At 40.7% G+C, this 20,049-nt stretch overlaps 1 protein-coding gene across 2 annotated transcripts in view; it reads left to right on the plus strand.

The window, feature by feature from the left end:
* dicer1 (dicer 1, ribonuclease type III) overlaps nt 1-20,049 on the plus strand; it is an 89,782-nt gene that overhangs the window by 56,735 nt on the left and 12,998 nt on the right. For both annotated transcript variants that reach the window (XM_034577100.1, XM_034577099.1), the window contains exons 21-22: nt 9,590-10,343; nt 18,541-18,690. In XM_034577100.1, the coding sequence (XP_034432991.1) occupies nt 9,590-10,343; nt 18,541-18,690 (904 nt within the window). The remainder of the gene's footprint in view (nt 1-9,589; nt 10,344-18,540; nt 18,691-20,049) is intronic.

A 20,049-nucleotide genomic window follows, 5' to 3' on the forward strand; every position in this document is an offset into this window, starting at 1 on the left:
TAATATAAAGATAAATAAAAATAACTCAGGATGTACTATCCTGGAGGAGCTTGACTACCTGTCCAACCTGATTGTGATGCAGGTACTGCCTAATGCTACCAGTAGTGACAAGGACACTAGCAGAACACAAAACTAGAGAAGACTCAGTCAGGAAGGATAAAGAGAGGGCAGTTGTTCTGTGGCCACCACATGCAAAGTCATTCCCTTTTTGCGAGTTGTCTTGCTTTTGCCTCTTCATTGCACCTGTTGTAGTGGTAGACTCGCACAGTTTTTAGGATCCGAGCCACAGTCTCCTCCTCCTCACTTCTACTCCTGCTCCAGGAACTATCCCTCGTATCTCCCTTACAGATAATTTGCCCCTGCCTGTCTGTTGTCTTCCTCTCCTCCTCTCCCTCTTCATTTTCCTCTCCCTCTTTATCTTACTGTCTTTAGTCTTTGCTGCTATCAGTCTGTTTGCTAATGTTAGCTTGCATTAGCATTCAGCTAATTCAGTTAACTAACATCAGTAATAAAGGGCTGCCACACAGGGACGTGCACAGACATTTTGGGGGGCAGGGGCTCAAGTGAGAAAAAGGGCACTTCTCATTTATTTATAAAAAAAAAAAACATTTTTTAAACAAACAGGTAAATATAGTAGACTTACTAGTAACTTACTTATCAATTTATTTTAATACCTTCACATTCACACAATTGTTAAATACTCAACAGTTCACACAGAGACAATGGTCTTCTTTAGTATCACTAGGTTTATCACAAGAGCAGGCAACAACAAAGGAAACCATGTTTTCTATGCTACTGTAGTTTCTAGTTTATATTTATAGTAGCACACACACAACTAGTAGAATTAATAGTTATTAGATGAGGAGGCTACAATCAAAATGATGGTTACTTTTAAAGGCAGGACACGACAAGCAAAACATTTTTTTTCATGTACTGGAACCTCAGTTATAAAACAGTGCGTAGGATTCATACTAATACTAGTACGTGCGCACAAAAAACAGTTCAGCTCAGTGATCCAAGATCACAGATCTATAGAATATATCAGCTGATCAGTCATCGTCATGGTACAAAAAATGTGATCGCTGAAACCCTCATTTCCTCCTCATCCTTACATTCACGTGTATCCATCACAGAGCATTGCGCACGCGTGTCACCACAGTATTTATATATTTAGAGCAATCGGACCGATTACTTCTCACATCAGTGGATCCGAAAGTGAATAGTTTTTCTTTATTTTTGTGAGTGATCTCCAGTGCGCTCTGTACACCTTATGGCACATTCACGTTCACTGCAGCGATTTTATTATCTTACGGTAATTTGCTGTAAGTTGTTTTATATCTTTTTCAATAGAAGGTTCTTATGGAACAGTTATGTTGCGTGAGCACAACTAAAGCTGATGGTTTTAATGTTAATGATGAAGTGGATCAATAATCTGGCTTCAGTTCAACATCTCATGTCTGCATCGTCATTTTCCCGTCTCCAAAATGTTCGTGCGCATGGGTCAGAGTTTGCGTGGAAGTGCGCACATTCTCCCGTCAAGTTTGTTTTTATAAATCTCAACATTTTGTGGCGAACGCACGTTTCAGGCCCCATTTTGTGCGAACGCAATGGATATAAATGAAGCCCCTGGTCAGTTTTAAGATTTTGGTCTATTTTGCTTCCATGTGTTCTTTTACTCTAATGGAAAGAAAACTTCCAAAAATACACATTTCGATGGTGTTTGTTTTACTACCCTCTTCTGTTTGCATCTGTAGATTTCTCCTAAATTCACCAAACTAACTAATCTGCATATTTAAACATGACTTGATGCAAGTCATTAACTGGGGAAGTTCTGTGGTGATATGTTTTAGTTCTTTTTTTTTTTATCCTATTCATCTGCAGTGCCAATTGGCAAATGTATGCAAAGTTTTGCATTTTAATTAGTTCAAGCCTAGTGTCTTCCCTTAAGTACAGTACATTAACCTTTATGCCCCAACTTATTACATTAGCTAGTAGCTCATGCGTGTACATTAGCGAGACACAAGTTAACTATATTTGTTTTTGTTTTTAGGCTAATTAGCTTTAAACTCGTGGTACTGGTAGCATAGTCCTTTGATCATCACCACTCAGCTCCACACAAGCGAAGAAAAAAACACCGCAACTGGGACAGGAGGTTGGAGGTGCTGCCTGTCTGACGTGACTGTGATGACTGTGTGCTCACTAGAGTTGTGCACCCTCACTAGCCTCACAATTGGTTTACAATTCAGCAGTCAACGATTCAAATGCACAATGATCAATCAATCTAATTTTATATGTATAGCCCATATTCATAAATCACAATTTGTCTCATAGGGCTTTAACGAGGTGTGACATTATCTGCCCTTAACCCTCGACAAGAGTAAGACAAAAAACAGTTTGTAGTATAATGGAAGGTAAATGAATTGAGGAATTATTGTCAATAATGGTAGAGTATCTGAGTAGACATATCAAGCAGTCTTGTTGTAATTATAGTCCACGGTTAGCGTCCACCTCGATCATGGTCCACCACCACCATCAGATGCCAACATGATGCAGGATCCGCCATTACTATTACGATCAGCCAGCAGGATACAGGATCCGCCATTACGATCACAATCTGTGATTCGCGATCCACCATCATAATCCACGATGTGGCTGCAGCCACAGCCCTGGATCTGCGAACGATAAGGCATAGGGACTCCGGGGAAGAAGTCAAGTCAGTAACATGTATTGATGAGATATTAATTTCTTTGATGTGATAAGGAGGGAGAAGAGGAAGGAGAAGCTGGAAAGAGAAGCTCCGTGTGTCATGTGTCCCTCGACATTCTAGACCTATAGCAGCATAACTAAGAGCAAGCCTGGACCAGCTCTAAATATAAGCTTTATCATAAAGGAAGGTTTTAAGCCTACTCTTAAACGTACAGATGGTGTCTGCCTCCCGAACTGAAAGTGGGAGATGATTCCACAGGAGAGGAGCTTGATAGCTGAAAGCTCTGGCTCCTACTCTACTTTTAGAGACTTTAGGGACGACAAGTAAGCCTGAACTCTGTGAGCGCAGTGCTGTAGTGGGTTGATAAGGTACTAACAGCTCTTTAAGATATAATGGTGCCATATTATTAAGGGCCTTGATGGTGAGAAGGCGAATTTTAAATGATATTCTAGATTTAACTTGAAGCCAGAGTAGTGAAGCTAATACAGGAGAAATGTGGTCTCTTTTCTTGGTTCTTGTCAGGACACGTGCTGCAGCATTTTGGACAAGCTGCAGAGTCTTTAATGACTTACTGCTGGAGCCTGATAATAAGGAATTACAATAATCAAGTCTGGAAGTAACAAAGGCGTGGACTAGTTTTTCTGCATCTTTTTGAGACAGGACGGATTTTTGAGATGTTACGTAAGTGAAAGAAGGCGGTCCTAGAAATTTGTTTTAAGTGAGAATTAAAGGACAAATCGGGATCGAAGATCACTCCCAAATTCCTGACTGTTTCATTGGAAGCAAGGGCAATGTTATCTAGCGCAGCTATATCATTAGATAATGTATCTCTAAGGTGTTTAGGGCCAAGTATTAGAACCTTGGAAAAATTTGGAAAAAAGAGAAAATTGCGGGACACCCAGGTTTTGTATACTTGAGACATGCTTGAAGTTTAGTTAATTGATTATACTATTCTGGTTTTATTGATAGGTATAACTGGGTGTCATCCACATAGCAGTGGAAATTTACAGAGTGTGTCCTGATAATGTTTCCTATTGGAAGCATATATAATGAGAATAAAATTGGGCCGAGCACAGAACCCTGTGGAACACTGTGGTTAACTTTTGTGCGCATAGATGACTCATTAATTTGCACAAATTAGAATCAATCTGAAAAATAGGATTTAAACCTGTTAGGGGGGTTCCTTTAATGCCAATTAACTATTCTAGTCTCTGTAATAAACATTTATGATCAATAGTGTTGAATGCTGCACTAAGATCTAACAGGACGAGGACAGACACAAATCCCTGATCTGAAGCTATTAGAAGATCATTAGTGACTTTTGCCAAGGCTGTCTCCGTGCTGTGATTGGCTCTAAACCCCAACTGAAAGTCTTCATATACATTACTTTCCTGGAGAAACTCACACAGCTGATTGGCTACAACCTTTTCAATGATTTTAGACAGGAAGGGGAGGTTGGATATCGGTCTGTAGTTGGCTGAAACATCCAGGTCCAGGGTGTTTTTTTTGTGAAGGGGTTTGATTACAGCTAGCTTAAAGGACTGTGGTACATATCCTGATGATAATGATAATAAAGTAATATTAATTAGGGGCAGAATTTCTTCAAGTAATTTCGTAGGAATGGGATCTAAGATGCAAGTTGTGGGTTTAGAAGATGAGATTATTGTGGTCAGCTGATCAAGGGTGGTCAGAGAGAAGCTGTTTAAATAATTGGTAAGATTCTCAGCTGTTTCTGAGATTTCGGTGCTTGGTGTATTAGTGTCAACTGAGGGCTAGAGATGATAGATTTTATTTCGTTAGAATTAGAATTTTATCATTATGGAAGGTCATAAAGATATTGCTATAAAAGGATGGAGGAATACTGGGTTCGATGCAGGTGTGACTCTCTGTCAGCCTGGCTACAGTGCTGAAGAGAAACCTGGGGTTGTTTTTATTTTCTTCCATTAGTGTGGAGTAGTAGGCAGCTCTTGCTTTGTGGAGGGCCTTCTTATATGCTTTAACACTATCTTTCCAGGCTAGGTCATTTTCAACACAGTTGTTGGAGCGCCACTTCCTTTCTAGTTTTCTTGACGCTTGTTTTAATTCATGTTTGAATTATACCAGGGAGCTAATTTACTATGTTTTACACGCTTCTTTTTAAGAGGTGTTATGGAGTCTTATGTTAATCGTAATGACTTTACAGAGCTATCGAAGAGATGGTCAATCTCACTGGAGCTAGGGTTTTTAAAGAATTTGTTGGTTATATTGACGGATAATACGGGGTTAAATGTAATTGCAATTACTTCCTTAAATTTAGCTACAGCACTATCAGGCAGATATCTGGAAAAGGAGATTTTTTTATTAGTGGCATGTAGTCTGATAATGAGAAATCGAAGGTTATTAAATTATGGTCTGATAGAATTGTGTTACGTGGAAGTACAATTAGATGTTCAATTTTGACACCGTATGATAGTACAAGGTCAAGTGTGTGGTTACAACAATGAGTGGGTTGGTGTACACACTGACTGAAACCAATTGAGTCTAATACTGAAATGAATGCTACACTATGCACGATGCACTATGCACATGAATGAACACTAAGGCTATCATTATTTTGGCAACATGAATATTAAAGTCACCGACAATAATTATCTGTTTTTAGGACTAGGTTTGATTAAAAACTCAGGGAATTCCGTTAAAAATTCAGAATAAGCCCCAGGAGCACGGTAAACTACAGCAAATGTGATGCTGTTGTGATTTCAGACTTTCAAATGAGTTGTAGTTTAGTTAAGGTTCAGGATTAATTGATAGACTGGAGTTTAAAATAGCAGCAACTCCAAAGTCTCGGAGAATGTGTGTATTTATATGACTGGGAGGAGTAGATTCATTTAGACTGACATATTCTTCAGGATGCAGCCAGGTCTCAGTGAGGTACAATAAATCAATATTATGATCTGAGACTAGTTCATTTACTAAAATAGCCTTCGATGACAGTGATCTTACGTTCAAGGGTCCACATTTAATTGTCTGTTGTGTTGTTGCAGAGGTTGTGTTAATTTTTATTAGGTTTTTGTGTGGAATTCTCCCTCTGTTAATGTTTGATTTAAATAATTTAATGGGACGGTGGACAGACAGAGTCTCTATGGGGTTGTGGTTGTGTGACTGATCCAGAGGGAGCGCAGAGAAGTGTGTAGGACTGTAGCTCTGCGTCCTGGTCCCAACTCTGGGTTGTCTGGGAATACAAGACCATACACACTTGCTTTCACCACTGCTTCTACAACAATAAGCCGGTCAGAGCTAATAACTGTAGCCTGAACTCCTAGCACCGCCCGGTAATGGGTGACTTTTTTTGTAAAAGAAGTGTTCTCCTCTACAATGTGTCTGTGTCTTAAAACTGCCTAAGTTTTAAGGAGAAATTTCTTAAGAATGAATGGTAAACAAAACCTAATGTCTCAGAGATGAAGGGAGCAGCAATGACACCTAGACTAAACACCATCAATGTGAAGCGCACAGTCAGGACATCAGGGTTAAAGTGACCATAACGATCCAGTGTCATGATCCGGATTGTACCATTTTGTTTAGGTCTCTGGGCTGAAATAAATATATTTATCTTCACCTGACACAGTCAGATACAGGCTAGTTAACTGTAGTTAAAGTTTTAAAGTAAAAGAACTTGTTAGACCGATTGTTATATTATTTTAGTAAGCTCTATGATACCATTAGATCATTAATACATAAGATATATTGTGAGAGCTTGTTTCTCTCTTTGATTTGTGGTGAGATGGATCATTTAAGCATTTGAGAACTTCAGAGGGAAAAAGCTTTTAACAACTCATATATTTGAATAAAACAATTTATTTTTCAGAAGCAACATTTTTTCTAAATCACTGGTTTAGTCTTTAACTTTTAACAGCTTGTTATATTATCTATTGTTTGGAATCTTCATTTGAAAAAGAAACTAAAGTTGTCAAATAAATGTAACGGAGTATAAAATACAATAATTATCTCTGAAATGTATCAGGGTAGAAGTATGAAGTAGCATTAATTGTAAATACTAAAGTACAAGTGCTTACATGTTGTGAAACAAAAAATAAATATCAAACAAACACGAAGTAAGCTTCACACATGCACATAACAAATCAATATTGCATGCTGTGGCCACGCACCTGTGTATGGGACATTGTTGCTCACTGTGGTTGATGCAGTTTTTACCATGCGCTTTACACACTGGTAATCAACCGGGGTTTAAATGATCATTTAAATTTCACATGGTAATGCTAGCTGTCAGGACTTTTACCGTGGTTATTCATGAAATGGGTTCGTTCAAGCAATCTTGTTGTATTCATAATTTAGTCAGATGCCACCACAATCCGAGATCACGATTCATGATGTGGCCACAGCCGCGATCCTGAATCGGCAACGATACTGCACAAGGACTGTGGTGAAGAAGTCAGTAACATGTATTGATGAGACATTAATGTGGGATGACATTGGGATTTGTGAATATGGGCTATACAAGAAAATTTGATTGATTGACAAGACCGACCACATGAGACAAATTTTCAGATGTTTTATTGGGTTAAATGGTTATTCTTATTTAATGATATAGTGTGTGTGTGTGTGTGTGTGCTTGTGCTTGTGTGTGATTTTAGGTAACTGATAACACCAAATGATTAGCTCTTTCAGGTTTTGTGGGTGCTTGGGGTTTATTATGGGTGCCTAGTGGTAGGCACCACTAGGCGCAATGCATTGCAGGGCGCAACGCGCCCTGCAATGCATTGGCTTAATATTCTTAGTTCTTCTTCCGTAAATTTTCGGCGTGCTTCTCCTCCCGCAAATGTTTTCATTTTACAGATAGGACTTATAGTTTTTGAGTAACAAGCATTTGTTTGTGGAGAGCGCTAGAGTGGAGATAAATATCGGCCCCATTGAATCCAATGTTAAATTTCAGAGTACATTTTTGGAATGATAAGTACGTTTCTAAATTGCTTGCACGGCCTCATTTTTTGACTCTAACCAATAATATAGATATCTACTTGTTCGTCAAAGTCTTGTGATTCTCACGGTGTTTTCATTTCACAGATAGGAGTTATAGATTTTGAATTAGAGCATTTTGTTCACGACGTTCAGGTTTCTCCCTGGCTCTCTCACACAGGTGCCGTCGTTAGTGAATTACACACGCTGAGGAGGGGGCCAAAGGGGGAAAGGGAGACAGTGGGATCTTTAACATTGTTGTTTTCTTTGTCTGATGATTTGAACAACAATGTTATTGGATCAGTGGTTGAGACGCTGACTCAGTGATCCACTGGTCGTGAGTTCAAAACCCACTGAAGCCAAAACATTTTTTTTTTTTTCTGACATGTCCAGTTACACTCAACTTCAATATTGACTCATCGTTATAGCGCCACCTACTGGTCAGTGTGAAAATGAAGTTTGAGCAATCGACCCCAAAATTCTGTCACATGATCAGAGTCAACACCTGATCAAGTCAAGGCTATCACTATCACTGCATACACACTAATAGTGATAGCGCCACCTAGTGGTCAGTGTGAAAATTATGTTTGAGCAATCGGTCCCAAATTGCACACACTTCATCAGATTCCTGACCTGAACAGATGTATGCAGTGATAGTGATAGCGCCACCTACTGATCAAGTCTCTCTCTCTCTCTCTCTCTTAAACCAGCCAGTCTCTCTCTCTCTCTCTCTCTCTCTCTCTCTCTCTCTCTCTCTCTCTCTCTCTCTTAAAGCAAGTCTGTCTGTCTCTCTTCCCAAAAAAACAAACAAAGAGTCTCTGTTGCGCCGGCAGCAAGCAAGGCTCCCATTCGAAATTTCTTAGCAGGAGGAATTTTCTAGTTGATACATGATCTCCTGATGACTACTTTTTATTTATAGAGCACCTTTCATACATACAATACAGCCTTAAGTGCTTTACAAGAAAATTTAAGACATGAAGTAATATAGATCTATAAGAACATGTTAGCAATGAAACAAATACTTATAAGCATAAAACTAATAAAAGGTATAATACGAAGTATAAAATATAGACAATGGTGTTAAAACTCTTTACATTTATTAAAAGCAAGATAATAGAAATATCAAGACCTATTTCTATGATCTTGCTTTTAATTAGTTTAAAAGAGGGTTAAAACAAATTTAACACTTCAACAGAGGTAGCTTGGCTGATGTGTGGTAGGAGTTTGTTCCAAATATATGGTGCATAACAACAGATAGCTGCTTCCCCAAACTTTTTGTAGTTCATTTTTGGGATATTTAGCAAGCTTGTGGTAGAAGACCCGAGGGAACTGTTAGGAACATAGTCGCATAGTCCTCCTGACAAGGTAGCCACATCTTTGGCTGCAGTGAATGATATTTTTCAAAGTGATACATTATTACAGGACTTAAATTGTTTCATAAAAATCCCAAAGTAATTTCTAAAGATTAACACAAAAATATCAAATAACAAAATCAGGGAGTTTATCATTTTTACTTATATTATTATAGATTATCTTATTTGTTGGTTGACCAATTATGTGTGGTAAATGTTAAATGGTCTGTATTTACATAGTACTTTTCTAGTCTTGATGACAAGTCAAAGCACTTAGCGTTACAGTATTGCCTTTCACCAATTCACACACAAATTCATTTAGCAAATCTATGTGCACACATTCTCTATCACACATTACTCATACACTGCAAGCACAGCCTGTATCGTTCTTTGTCAATTGTGATAAATAACAAACTTTTTATGGCAACTTAGCCTACACGTCCTTCACATGTTCTACAAATTTAGGAGGATATTTGCCGGGTGGATGTTACAGATGACAAATGTCAATCAAAAGTATTTTCATACCTTTCCAGTGTGGTGGCACTAAACATAATCAAAATCTGTTTGTATGTTGCAGGTATCCAAACCTGGACTTTGGCTGGAAGAGATCCATAGACAGCAAAACATTTATCTCCTGTCCTGAGTCCTGCAGTGAGGATAGCAAGGGTCACTGTAAGCACCAACAGACAATAACCCCTGACCCCAGTTGCCTAACACAACCCAATAGTTACCACTCTTCTCTGCCTGAGCAGGGGGCCCTTGCAGCCCCTGAGTCTGAAGACACCACCTGTACCCACAACCTAATTAATGGCACTGCCTTTGTCGCACACTGTGACAACAGCAGTCACCAAGACAAGCACCTTCTCCAACATGACAACTGCCAATGCTCCCAGCCCAGCTTTCCTTGGCTGCCGAGCCCTGAATCGAAACAAACCACTACCTCAGTTCCTGTGCAGCCCTCACACAGCTTGAAGAAGTCCTGTCCTCCCCAGTCTAGTGAAGGACCTGGGAGGATTTCTGAAAACACAAATAAAGCTACCTCAGTCTGCAGCCGAGTAACCACGGCTTCCAACACTCCCACAGCACCTTCTCCTCACCTTGTGTCTGACTCCCAGCACAGAGTCCAGATAGGCGTCTCCCCCAAAAGTCTGGGGCCCAACCCCGGCCTCATCCTGCAGGCCTTGACCCTGTCAAACGCAAGTGATGGCTTCAACCTGGAGCGGTTAGAGATGCTGGGTGACTCCTTCCTTAAGCATGCCATTACCACATACCTGTTCTGTACCTATCCTGATGCTCACGAGGGACGACTCAGTTACATGCGCAGCAAGAAGGTGAGACTTTGTGACTTATTAATAGCAGCATGGGGTATCATGATAGACATGAAAATTGCACTTATGGACAAATTAAGGACGACTGCATCTATGTTTAAATGTTCAGTGTGTAGAATTTAGTGACATCTAGTGTTGAAGTTGCATGTTGCAGCTGAAAACCCTTCGCCTCACCTTCCGCTTCCAAACATGAAAGAGAACCTGTGGTAGCCTTCAGTTGTCATAAAAGCTCAAAAGGTGTTTAGTTTGTCCAGGTTGGAATACTGTAAAAAACATGGCGGCCTCTGTAGAGAGGACCCGCTCCCGATGTTAATATAGAGTATTTAAATATAAAGGGCCCATTCTAGGGTAAAGAAAACAACAATTCGTACAATTTTTAAATGAAAAAACATCACTAGGATTATTTTATATTCAATTAGTGCCCTTTCACCTAAATCTTACACAATGGACCTTTTAAGGTGTTTTAAGGTGATTTCTGAAATGATTCTGGCTATATTAAAGAATTTCAGTTGGTCATTACATTAGTGGACGGAAAAGATTCCCACAGACTGTGCAAAGACTTTTATAATTGATTGAAATTCACAGATTTACAGTTTTTAGCCACATCGTGTCTTCATGACCTAGATATCATGTTTTACAGTATTGTAAGTTTGGTAATGCTTTATTTTAGATAGATCACTTTATTGATCCTCAGAGGGAAATTTAATTGTCATAGCAGCCAACTTTATCAAAATACAATAAAATAGAGGGTAAAAAATACACAAGGGGCAGTACATACACACAATCATACATGGATATATATCAATATGTGCATCACATCATGTATCACATATGATATAGTAGATGTATTCAAGTATTGTGGAGTGTTTAGTGCAGAAGATAAGAAGTAGAAAGAGCAGAATGTCTAGTGCAGGTTATAAGTGGTAGAACGATTTAGTTTAGTCCAGTTCAGTGACCACAGATCTGGCAGACAGATAGATTATATATCCTGATAGCACCAGGCAGGAACAATTTCCTGTATCGTTTCTTTGAACAGCGGGATTGAATGAGTCTGTTGCTGAAGTTGTTCTTAAGTTAGTCCGCTGTTTAATGAAGGAGGTGAGCAGCATTCTCCATGATTGCCAGCAGTTTTGCCAGCATTCTCTACTCAGCAATCTTCTCCAGGATGACAACCAAGTTTGCCTTCCTGATGAGTTTATTTAGTCTGTTGGTGTTCTTTGCTTTGATGCTGGCACCCCAGCACACCACAGTAAAGAAGTTGGTGCTTGCAACAACAGACTCGTAGAACATCTGGAGCATCTTGTTGCAGACATTGAAGGACCCATGCCTCCTCAGGAAGTACACATTGGGGCGGCTGTGGCTGAGGGGGTTAGAGCGGTCATCCCTCTAACCAGAAGGTCAGGGTGAGAGTGTCCTGAAGTCGCTACTTGGAGGAACAGTAGGGGGGCTGCACCGGGTGGGCACGAGCCCGAGTCAAACCCATTGAAAAACTGGTTTAACTTGTTTGCTCATTGTGCATTCCCCTCACCTGCACACCCATGTTTCCTGTTGAAGCCAGGGATCTCTTTCTCCTCCAGTTTCCACCTGTACGAGTCCTTGATCTCCTTAAGATTGAATTGTACCTGCTTGAGTTCTTGCTCAGTCGCTGATCTAAAAGCCCTCTTCTTGTCATTAAGTAGAGCCTTCAGGTCGCTGGTAACCCAGGGTTTACTTTTGGGGTAGCAGCAGAAATCTTTAGTGGGGGTGGAGTTATTCATACACAACCTAATGTACTTGGAGACATAGAGTGCATTCGGAAAGTCCAAAACTCCATTCCCGACCACAATTCCTTGACACCGATAGAATGTCACGGGGTATGGGCAAGATATGGACAAAATCTTCGGTGCTCTGTGCCATTTTTTTATTTTTGCGTCTGTCTTGCATTAGAAGCATCATCAATCCCCCCACTTTCTTGTTGAATCCAGCAGGGATCCTCTGCTGTGTTCTCACATTGACTTCTGCTGGATTTCAATGGACATTATACTATGAGGCCAGGCTGATTGTTGGGCAGCATTTTCTCCTTTCCTTTCATAAAGGATGGTCCGCTTTGTCCTATGACATTTCTATGATTGTGTGTTCACAATGCTGCCAGAGGAGCAAAAAAACGCAAGACGACGTGATACCGGGTGCTACTACGACAGAACATGTACATATATTGAAATGTCAGTTTCCTAGATTCAAGATATTTATGGTCAGACCAGTTATTATAAGTACAATCATGTAAAAAAAACTTTTCTGGGAGCTCCAGTAATAACGGCAGACCATTATTAATTATTATTATGATCATAATAATAATTGTTATCATTAATAATGATTATCATCTGAATTTTGCTTAATTTGACATAACTTATATATGTATATAACTTAAATATACAATAATAAAATAACATGTATACTTTGTACAGTATTAAATTAAAATTAAAGCACTAAGCAGTGTTGAACAGGCCCTCACACCCCTGTTTATGTTAGGGTTGAAGGCTGGATGCAGGCTGCTGCAAGTTGTGCACTGTCACAACGACTGGTTACTATGCAAACATGTAAAATGCCGTCTTTTTGCATGTGTGCATTGCACATTTTTTGTCTGTCCACTAAGTAGTGCTGGAGCGCACGCACAAAACATGCATTTTGTTGCAAAGTATCACATGTAGACAGGACCATTCAAATTTCATGTACATGCAATGATGATTGTTACATGTACTTGGAACATAACATGTACATGTAACATAGATAGACAGATATATACTTTATTGAGCCAGAGGGAAATTTAGGCATCCAGTAGCACACAAAACCAGAACTACTAAAAAGCTGTCACTGTTAAGAACTATGTGCTAATGGGGATATTGACAATACAGATGAGTAAGTATAGATGATTGAAAATTTGAGGTGATAGAAGTAGAGTACGGTAACACAAGTAACTCAGCCTGAGTACTGATACCAAATATATATATACAGATTTAAAGGGGACATATCATGCAAATTCCACTTTGTTAGTGCTTCTACACGTTAATGTGGGTATCTGGCATGTCTACCAAGCCAAAAACTCTGGGAAAAAAACACTTGCGCGTTTTGTTATGGTTCCTCTAAGTCAGAAACGTCATGCTTGAGCGACTCGATTGAGCTTCCTGTGTATTGTGTCGTAACAATACACTGGAAGTCTCCCTACATGGCCTTGGCCCACCCCCCACCTCATCCCCCCCCGCCCCCCCACACTCGTTACGCCGGGTTTACACCGGACGCAGCGAGGCTGCGAGGCAGCGCAGCGCCGTTCCCAAGCGTGCAGCCGCCTGGCTGTTCACACGGGACGAGCATTTCTCCGCTGGTCAGCCCGCGATTCACTCACATGTGGCATTTGTCTGGATCGTTGGGACTGGGAGGCTGCAGCAGTTGCTCGGGCGCGACCGCTCGCTCTCCCATGCGTGAGCTGGAATTTGTGTCAACGCCACACAGCCAGCAGTGTGGAAGACTTCCGCAGTGTTCAGCACTACTGTAACAGTGGCACAAACAGAGCCCCCCCACTCGTTACGCCAGGTTTACACCGGACGCGGAAGCGCCGTGCCGCACAGCGCCGTTCTCAAGCGCGCATCCGCCTGGCTGTTCACACGGGACGCACATTCTCCGCGCTGCTCAGCCCGCGATTCTGCTTTCTCCGCTTGTTGTTGTACCCGTTGAATGTCGGGGTTCGTGGGGTAAATGATGGTCTTCATAGCCCCCCCCCCACCTCTCTTTCTCTCTCTGTCTGTCTGCTTGTAGTGGATGGGCAGAGGGGGGACATTTAATTATGTGATTGGGAAAATTAAAACTCCAGGACAACAGAAGGGGAATACAAAGTATGGGATGCATATTTGATAATTTATATCATATAAAATATGTAATTTATATCGTTTAAAATCATGGGGGGAGAGGGGGGAGGGGGGAGCTGGCTCATTAGCATTTAAAGGAACAGGCACTCAAAACAGGTCACTCTGTGGAGGGCTGTTTTATACAGGGTAAAAAGGGTGCTGTTTTAAATGATCCTTGTGGTATTTTGACCAAAGTATGTTACAGAAATTTCATTAAGACCCCAAGGAACCATATCAACTTGTGGTAAAATGGGCATGCTATGTCCCCTTTAAAGATTAAAAACTGAAACTATACAAAGTAATGCATTAGATTAACAGATTGTAAATGATGGTACAGCAGATGTAAGTGTATTTTTTTTTAAAGTGAAAGCAGTGCTAGAATACAAATTTTAATTAAAACTAGAGATTTACAAAATATCAAATCAAATAAAGATAAACAGGCAGTAATGGTGACAGTCTGGCAGCCTAGTAGCATGATTAAAAAGAGGGCACTCGCAGCAACTGACTGGTAAAATATCAGCAGCAATTTTCTGCGGATGTTAAAGGACGAGCCTCCTCAGGAAATATAGCCGGCTCTGCCCCTTTCTTTGGAGGGTCTCTGTGTTTGCTGACCAGTCCAGTCTATCGTCCAGCTGCAGGTCCGAGGTATTTGTACGTCCCGACCACCTCAACATCAGCCCCCTCTATGGAGACTGACTGTAGATGTGGTCTGGTCCTCCGGAAGTCCACAACCATTTCTTTGGTCTTGGAGGTGTTCAACTTGGAGGTGTTCAACTGTAGATGGTTCGACCTCCACCATTTCACAAAGTCCTCCACCAGACTCATTTACTCTCCTTCCGTCCCTGATGCACACCACGATCGCAGTGTTATCTGAGTACTGCTGACTGTGGCATGAGTGGGGATGGAACTCAGAAGTGTAGAGGGTAAACAAGACAGGAGAGAGCACAGTCCCCTACGGTGCACCAGTGCTACTGACCACAGTCTCAGAGTTGTTTGTCCACCCTCATCTCTTTTTCGCAGTAGGAGGGTTTGGATGATAATGAAGGCGCTGGAAAAATAAAAAAACATAATCCTCACAGCACCACTCCCTTTGTCCAGGTGAGAGTAAGCCCTGTGTAGCAGAAACAGACTTGGAAACACTGGATTATTTAGCCAAAGATGTGCTACTTTGACCAGGCATGCACTCTTAACAAATGACTGTATTCGCAGGCACACACAGTGACCCACTACAGTTTAAACGTTGATTTGTTTGAAATGTCCACCACAATATCCACACTGATCACCACATGTTAACCAATGATCGATACTTTTGTTCAATGAGTAAGATCTTTCTTAATAGCATTAATATCATTAATTCAGCCCGTCCTGACTTTGCTTGCTCTGTTCCTCTCTTGTGCACACAGACACACACAAAAAACATGCAGTCACACACACAAAAGTTGTCATGCGACACATCTTCAAACTCAGACTGGGTAAAAACAACAGAATTTGTAAACTTGGGCAATGTATTGAGCCAGAGGAGACGGCAGGGCGCACTCGGTTTGTTTCAATTCGGTTGGCAGTGCACAGTGCAAATGATAGACATAGAGAGGAGAAGTAAATTACAGACAGATCCGGTAAAAATGGTTAAAAAAAAAAAGAAAATTTTTTATGGTCCAAACTTGTATGAAAAGACCTAAAATACAGACTGCAAGTGGAATACTTGATCGCTATATCAGCGATCACTATATACGGTTTCCACTGTATTTTTCTACGTAGACACTAAATAATAGTCCATGTGTGGCAGGCTGCACCCCTCAGTCAGTGAACATTGTGATGGCTGTCTTCGACGGACATCGTCCTTCAGCCCAACCCTATTCTCAATTACTATTTAGAAAGCAATCTGAGTTTACTATTATTCAATGGTAAATATTAAGGCACCTTTCTTATTGCTATAGCTGTTTTCAGACATGGCCTGCGGGTAAAATTCAGAGAATTTGGTCCGGAGTTTACCCAGAGTTTGCCTTTCACATATGTGCAACGCAGCTGGAGGTTCTCTGCATTCACAACAGCAACATTACCTCCGCATTATTCAAGCAAGAGGTAGAGCGTCCGGGTGCAGCAGGCAGAGGCAGGAAGTGATGTATTAACTCTGCTGCGGAGATCGTGTGGTTTTCTTTCTCTTATCACCACAAACTCAATATCTTCATGGGTGTCTTATACATCTGCTTACACGTCTGCTTACACGTCTGCTGTAAGTGTCTGTCTTTTCTTTGTTTGTTTTATTTTTTGGGTCTCTCGCGTGTTAGAAGCTCGATTTAACCCCCCTCTCGCTCGTGGTGAATCCAGCGGGGGATGACCCGCTGTGTTCACACATCAAATTCTCCTGACTTTCTGTAGACTTTATACTAGGAGGCCAGGTGGAGAAAGTCTGCAGATAATCCGGAGCCTCTCAGACGTTTACGTTCACACATGCACCTTTTTCCGCAGAAAATATGGAGAATCTGCAGAGCATATGTCTGCAGGATGCGTAGCAGCATTTTAGCAGAGAAACAACAGAAGTTTCACTGCACTGTTTCAATCAGTTAGAACACTTTTGCAGCAATCAGATTCCAACGCACAATCACTGCAATTCAATCTGCAAAAGGAAGAAGATATACACTACCGTTCAAAAGTTTGGGGTCACCCAGACAATTTCGTGTTTTCCATTAAAACTCACACTTTTATTTATCAAATGAGTTGCAAAATGAATAGAAAATATAGTCAAGACATTGACGAGGTTAGAAATAATGATTTTTATTTGAAATATTAATTTTGTTCTGCAATGCTATTACAGCATTGCAGACCTTTGGCATTCTAGCTGTTAATTTGTTGAGGTAATCTAGAAATTTCACCCCACGCTTCCTGAAGCACCTCCCACAAGTTGGATTGGCTTGATGGGCACTTCTTGCGTACCATACGGTCAAGCTGCTCCCACAACAACTCAATGGGGTTGAGATCTGGTGACTGCGCTGGCCACTCCATTACAGACAGCATACCAGCTGCCTGCTTCTTCCCTAAATAGTTCTTGCATAATTTGGAGGTGTGCTTTGGGTCATTGTCCTGTTGTAGGAGGAAATTGGCTCCAATCAAGCGCTGTCCACAGGGTATGGCATGGCGTTGCAAAATGGAGTGATAGCCTTCCTTATTTAAAATCCCTTTTACCTTGTACAAATCTCCCACTTTACCAGCACCAAAGCAGCCCCAGACCATCACATTACCTCCACCATGCTTGACAGATGGCGTCAGGCACTCTTCCAGCATCTTTTCACCTGTTCTGCCTCACAAATGTTCTTCTGTGTGATCCAAACACCTCAAACTTTGATTCGTCTGTCCATAACACTTTTTTCCAATCTTCCTCTGTCCAATGTCTGTGTTCTTTGCCCATATCAATCTTTTCTTTTTATTGGCCAGTCTCAGATATGGCTTTTTCTTTGCCACTCTGCCTAGAAGGCCAGCATCCCGGAGTCGCCTCTTCACTGTAGACGTTGACACTGGCGTTTTGCGGGTACCATTTAAAGAAGCTGCCAGTTGAGGACCTGTGAGGCGTCTATTTCTCAAACTAGAGACTCTAATATACTTGTCTTCTTGCTGAGTTGTGCACCGGGGCCTCCCACTTCTCTTTCTACTCTGGTTAGAGCCCGTTTGTGCTGTTCTCTGAAGGGAGTAGTACACACCGTTGTAGGAAATTTTCAGTTTCTTCGCAATTTCTCGCATGGAATAGCCTTCATTTCTAAGAACAAGAATAGACTGGCGAGTTTCACATGAAAGTTCTCTTTTTCTGGCCATTTTGAGAGTATAATCGAACCCACAAATGTGATGCTCCAGATACTCAACTAGCTCAAAGGAAGGCCAGTTTTTATAGCTTCTCTCACCAGCAAAAACAGTTTTCAGCTGTGCTAACATAATTGCACAAGGGTTTTCAAGGGTTTTCTAATCATCCATTAGTCTTCTAAGGCGATTAGCAAACACAATGTACCATTAGAACACTGGAGTGATAGTTGCTGGAAATGGGCCTCTATACACCTATGTAGATATTTCATTAAAAACCAGACGTTTCCACCTAGAATAGTCATTTACCACATTAACAATGTATAGAGTGTATTTCTGATTAATTTAATGTTATCTTCATTGAGAAAAACAGTGCTTTTCTTTGAAAAATAAGGAAATTTCTAAGTGACCCCAAACTTTTGAACAGTAGTGTACTAACACCTCTTGTGTAGACATAGTATAGGAGCACATTGTGTTACTAATGATAGTGTGTAAAGGTGTTAAATGGGTACTTCCGTCTGTCTGTTATCCAGGTGAGCAACTGTAACCTGTATCGTCTGGGGAGGAAGAAGGGGCTCCCAAGCAGGATGGTGGTGTCCATCTTTGACCCCCCTGTGAATTGGCTCCCTCCTGGCTACGTGGTCAACCAAGACAAATGCATCATTGACAAACAGGATTTAGGGGTTGGTAAACTTGCAGCTGAATGCTTTTTTCTCACTGAACTTCTGTATTCACTTTGTTCATCTCCTCTTCTTGTCTCTGCTGTGTGACTACATGTATAGGAGCTGGGATTGTACATTTGCAGAATAAGTAAATGTTTCTTAGCCTTAATTAATAATTGGTATGCATAAGGGTAGGCCTTAAAGAGAGAGTTCACCGATAAATGAAAATGTACTCATTATCTACTCACCACTATGCCGATGGAGGGGTGGGTGAAGTGTTTGAGTCCACAAAACACTTTTGGAGTTTCAGGGGTAAACAGTGTTGCAGCCAAATCCAATACAATTGAAGTAACTGGGGGACCACTTCTTCAAACTGAAAACAAAACATGAAATGCCTCCATACTGCTCCTGTGGTGTCATCCAAGTGTCCGTAAGCCCCGACATTCAATTATACTCGAAACGGCGTGATTTACACCATATTATTAGCCCTCACACACTTCACACACACTCTCGCCCAAGGGTATTTAGACCAAAAACATGGTGTAAATGATGACACCACAGGAGCAGTATGGAAGCATTTTATGTTTTGTTTCTGTAGTTTATTTTTTTTTCTTCACATTTGAAGACGTCGTCCCCCAGTTACTTCAATTGTATTGGATTTGGCTGCAATGCTGTTTATCCCTGGAACTCAATCATCCATCCCTTAAATGGCATTGTGGTGAGTGAATTTTCATTTTTTGGTTAACTATCGCTTTAATATTTACTGAAGATTTACTTAGCTTACTGAATGGTCATACAGTATTGTTTTTGTTCAGTTATTTATACATTTATATCTTTCATGGATGTTGTGATTATTTTGATGTACTCAGACCACTAGAGGGCAGAGTTCTACCTTGTCTGGCAACACATTATGTTTTAAGTCTAGCAGCCATTAGCCCACAGATGCAATAAAATATGTCTCGACCTGACCTGATACTCATAGTTATCTCTAGTGCCTACATTAAAATGCTCCATAAAAGACCCTGCTACAAGCACAGACTTAATTTTTGTTGGTCCATTTATAACAATCCAGAGACTTTAATATTTAAGTTCTCCTTGTTCAAGAGCTGCACACAAATATGAGTAAAAGATATAAGCATACTTGTAGATTATTAAATGGACACTTCCTGTCTATTCTACAGTAAGTAAATGTATTCATACTAACCTGTTTTTCTTACTGTGATTTTTGTTTCTTTTTGTAACATCCATACCGCAAATACATAGTAGCTTGCCTCTGAGTCATGGGTGGTTTGGCCATACAGCATAGGCTTGTTAAAACATGGTAATCTGGTTGAGTTTTAGACATCATGTTAACCACATGACAGACAACTCATGTTGGCT

Source organism: Hippoglossus hippoglossus, chromosome 22 (assembly GCF_009819705.1).
Source record: "Hippoglossus hippoglossus isolate fHipHip1 chromosome 22, fHipHip1.pri, whole genome shotgun sequence".
In the NCBI taxonomy this organism is placed as follows: domain Eukaryota; kingdom Metazoa; phylum Chordata; class Actinopteri; order Pleuronectiformes; family Pleuronectidae; genus Hippoglossus; species Hippoglossus hippoglossus.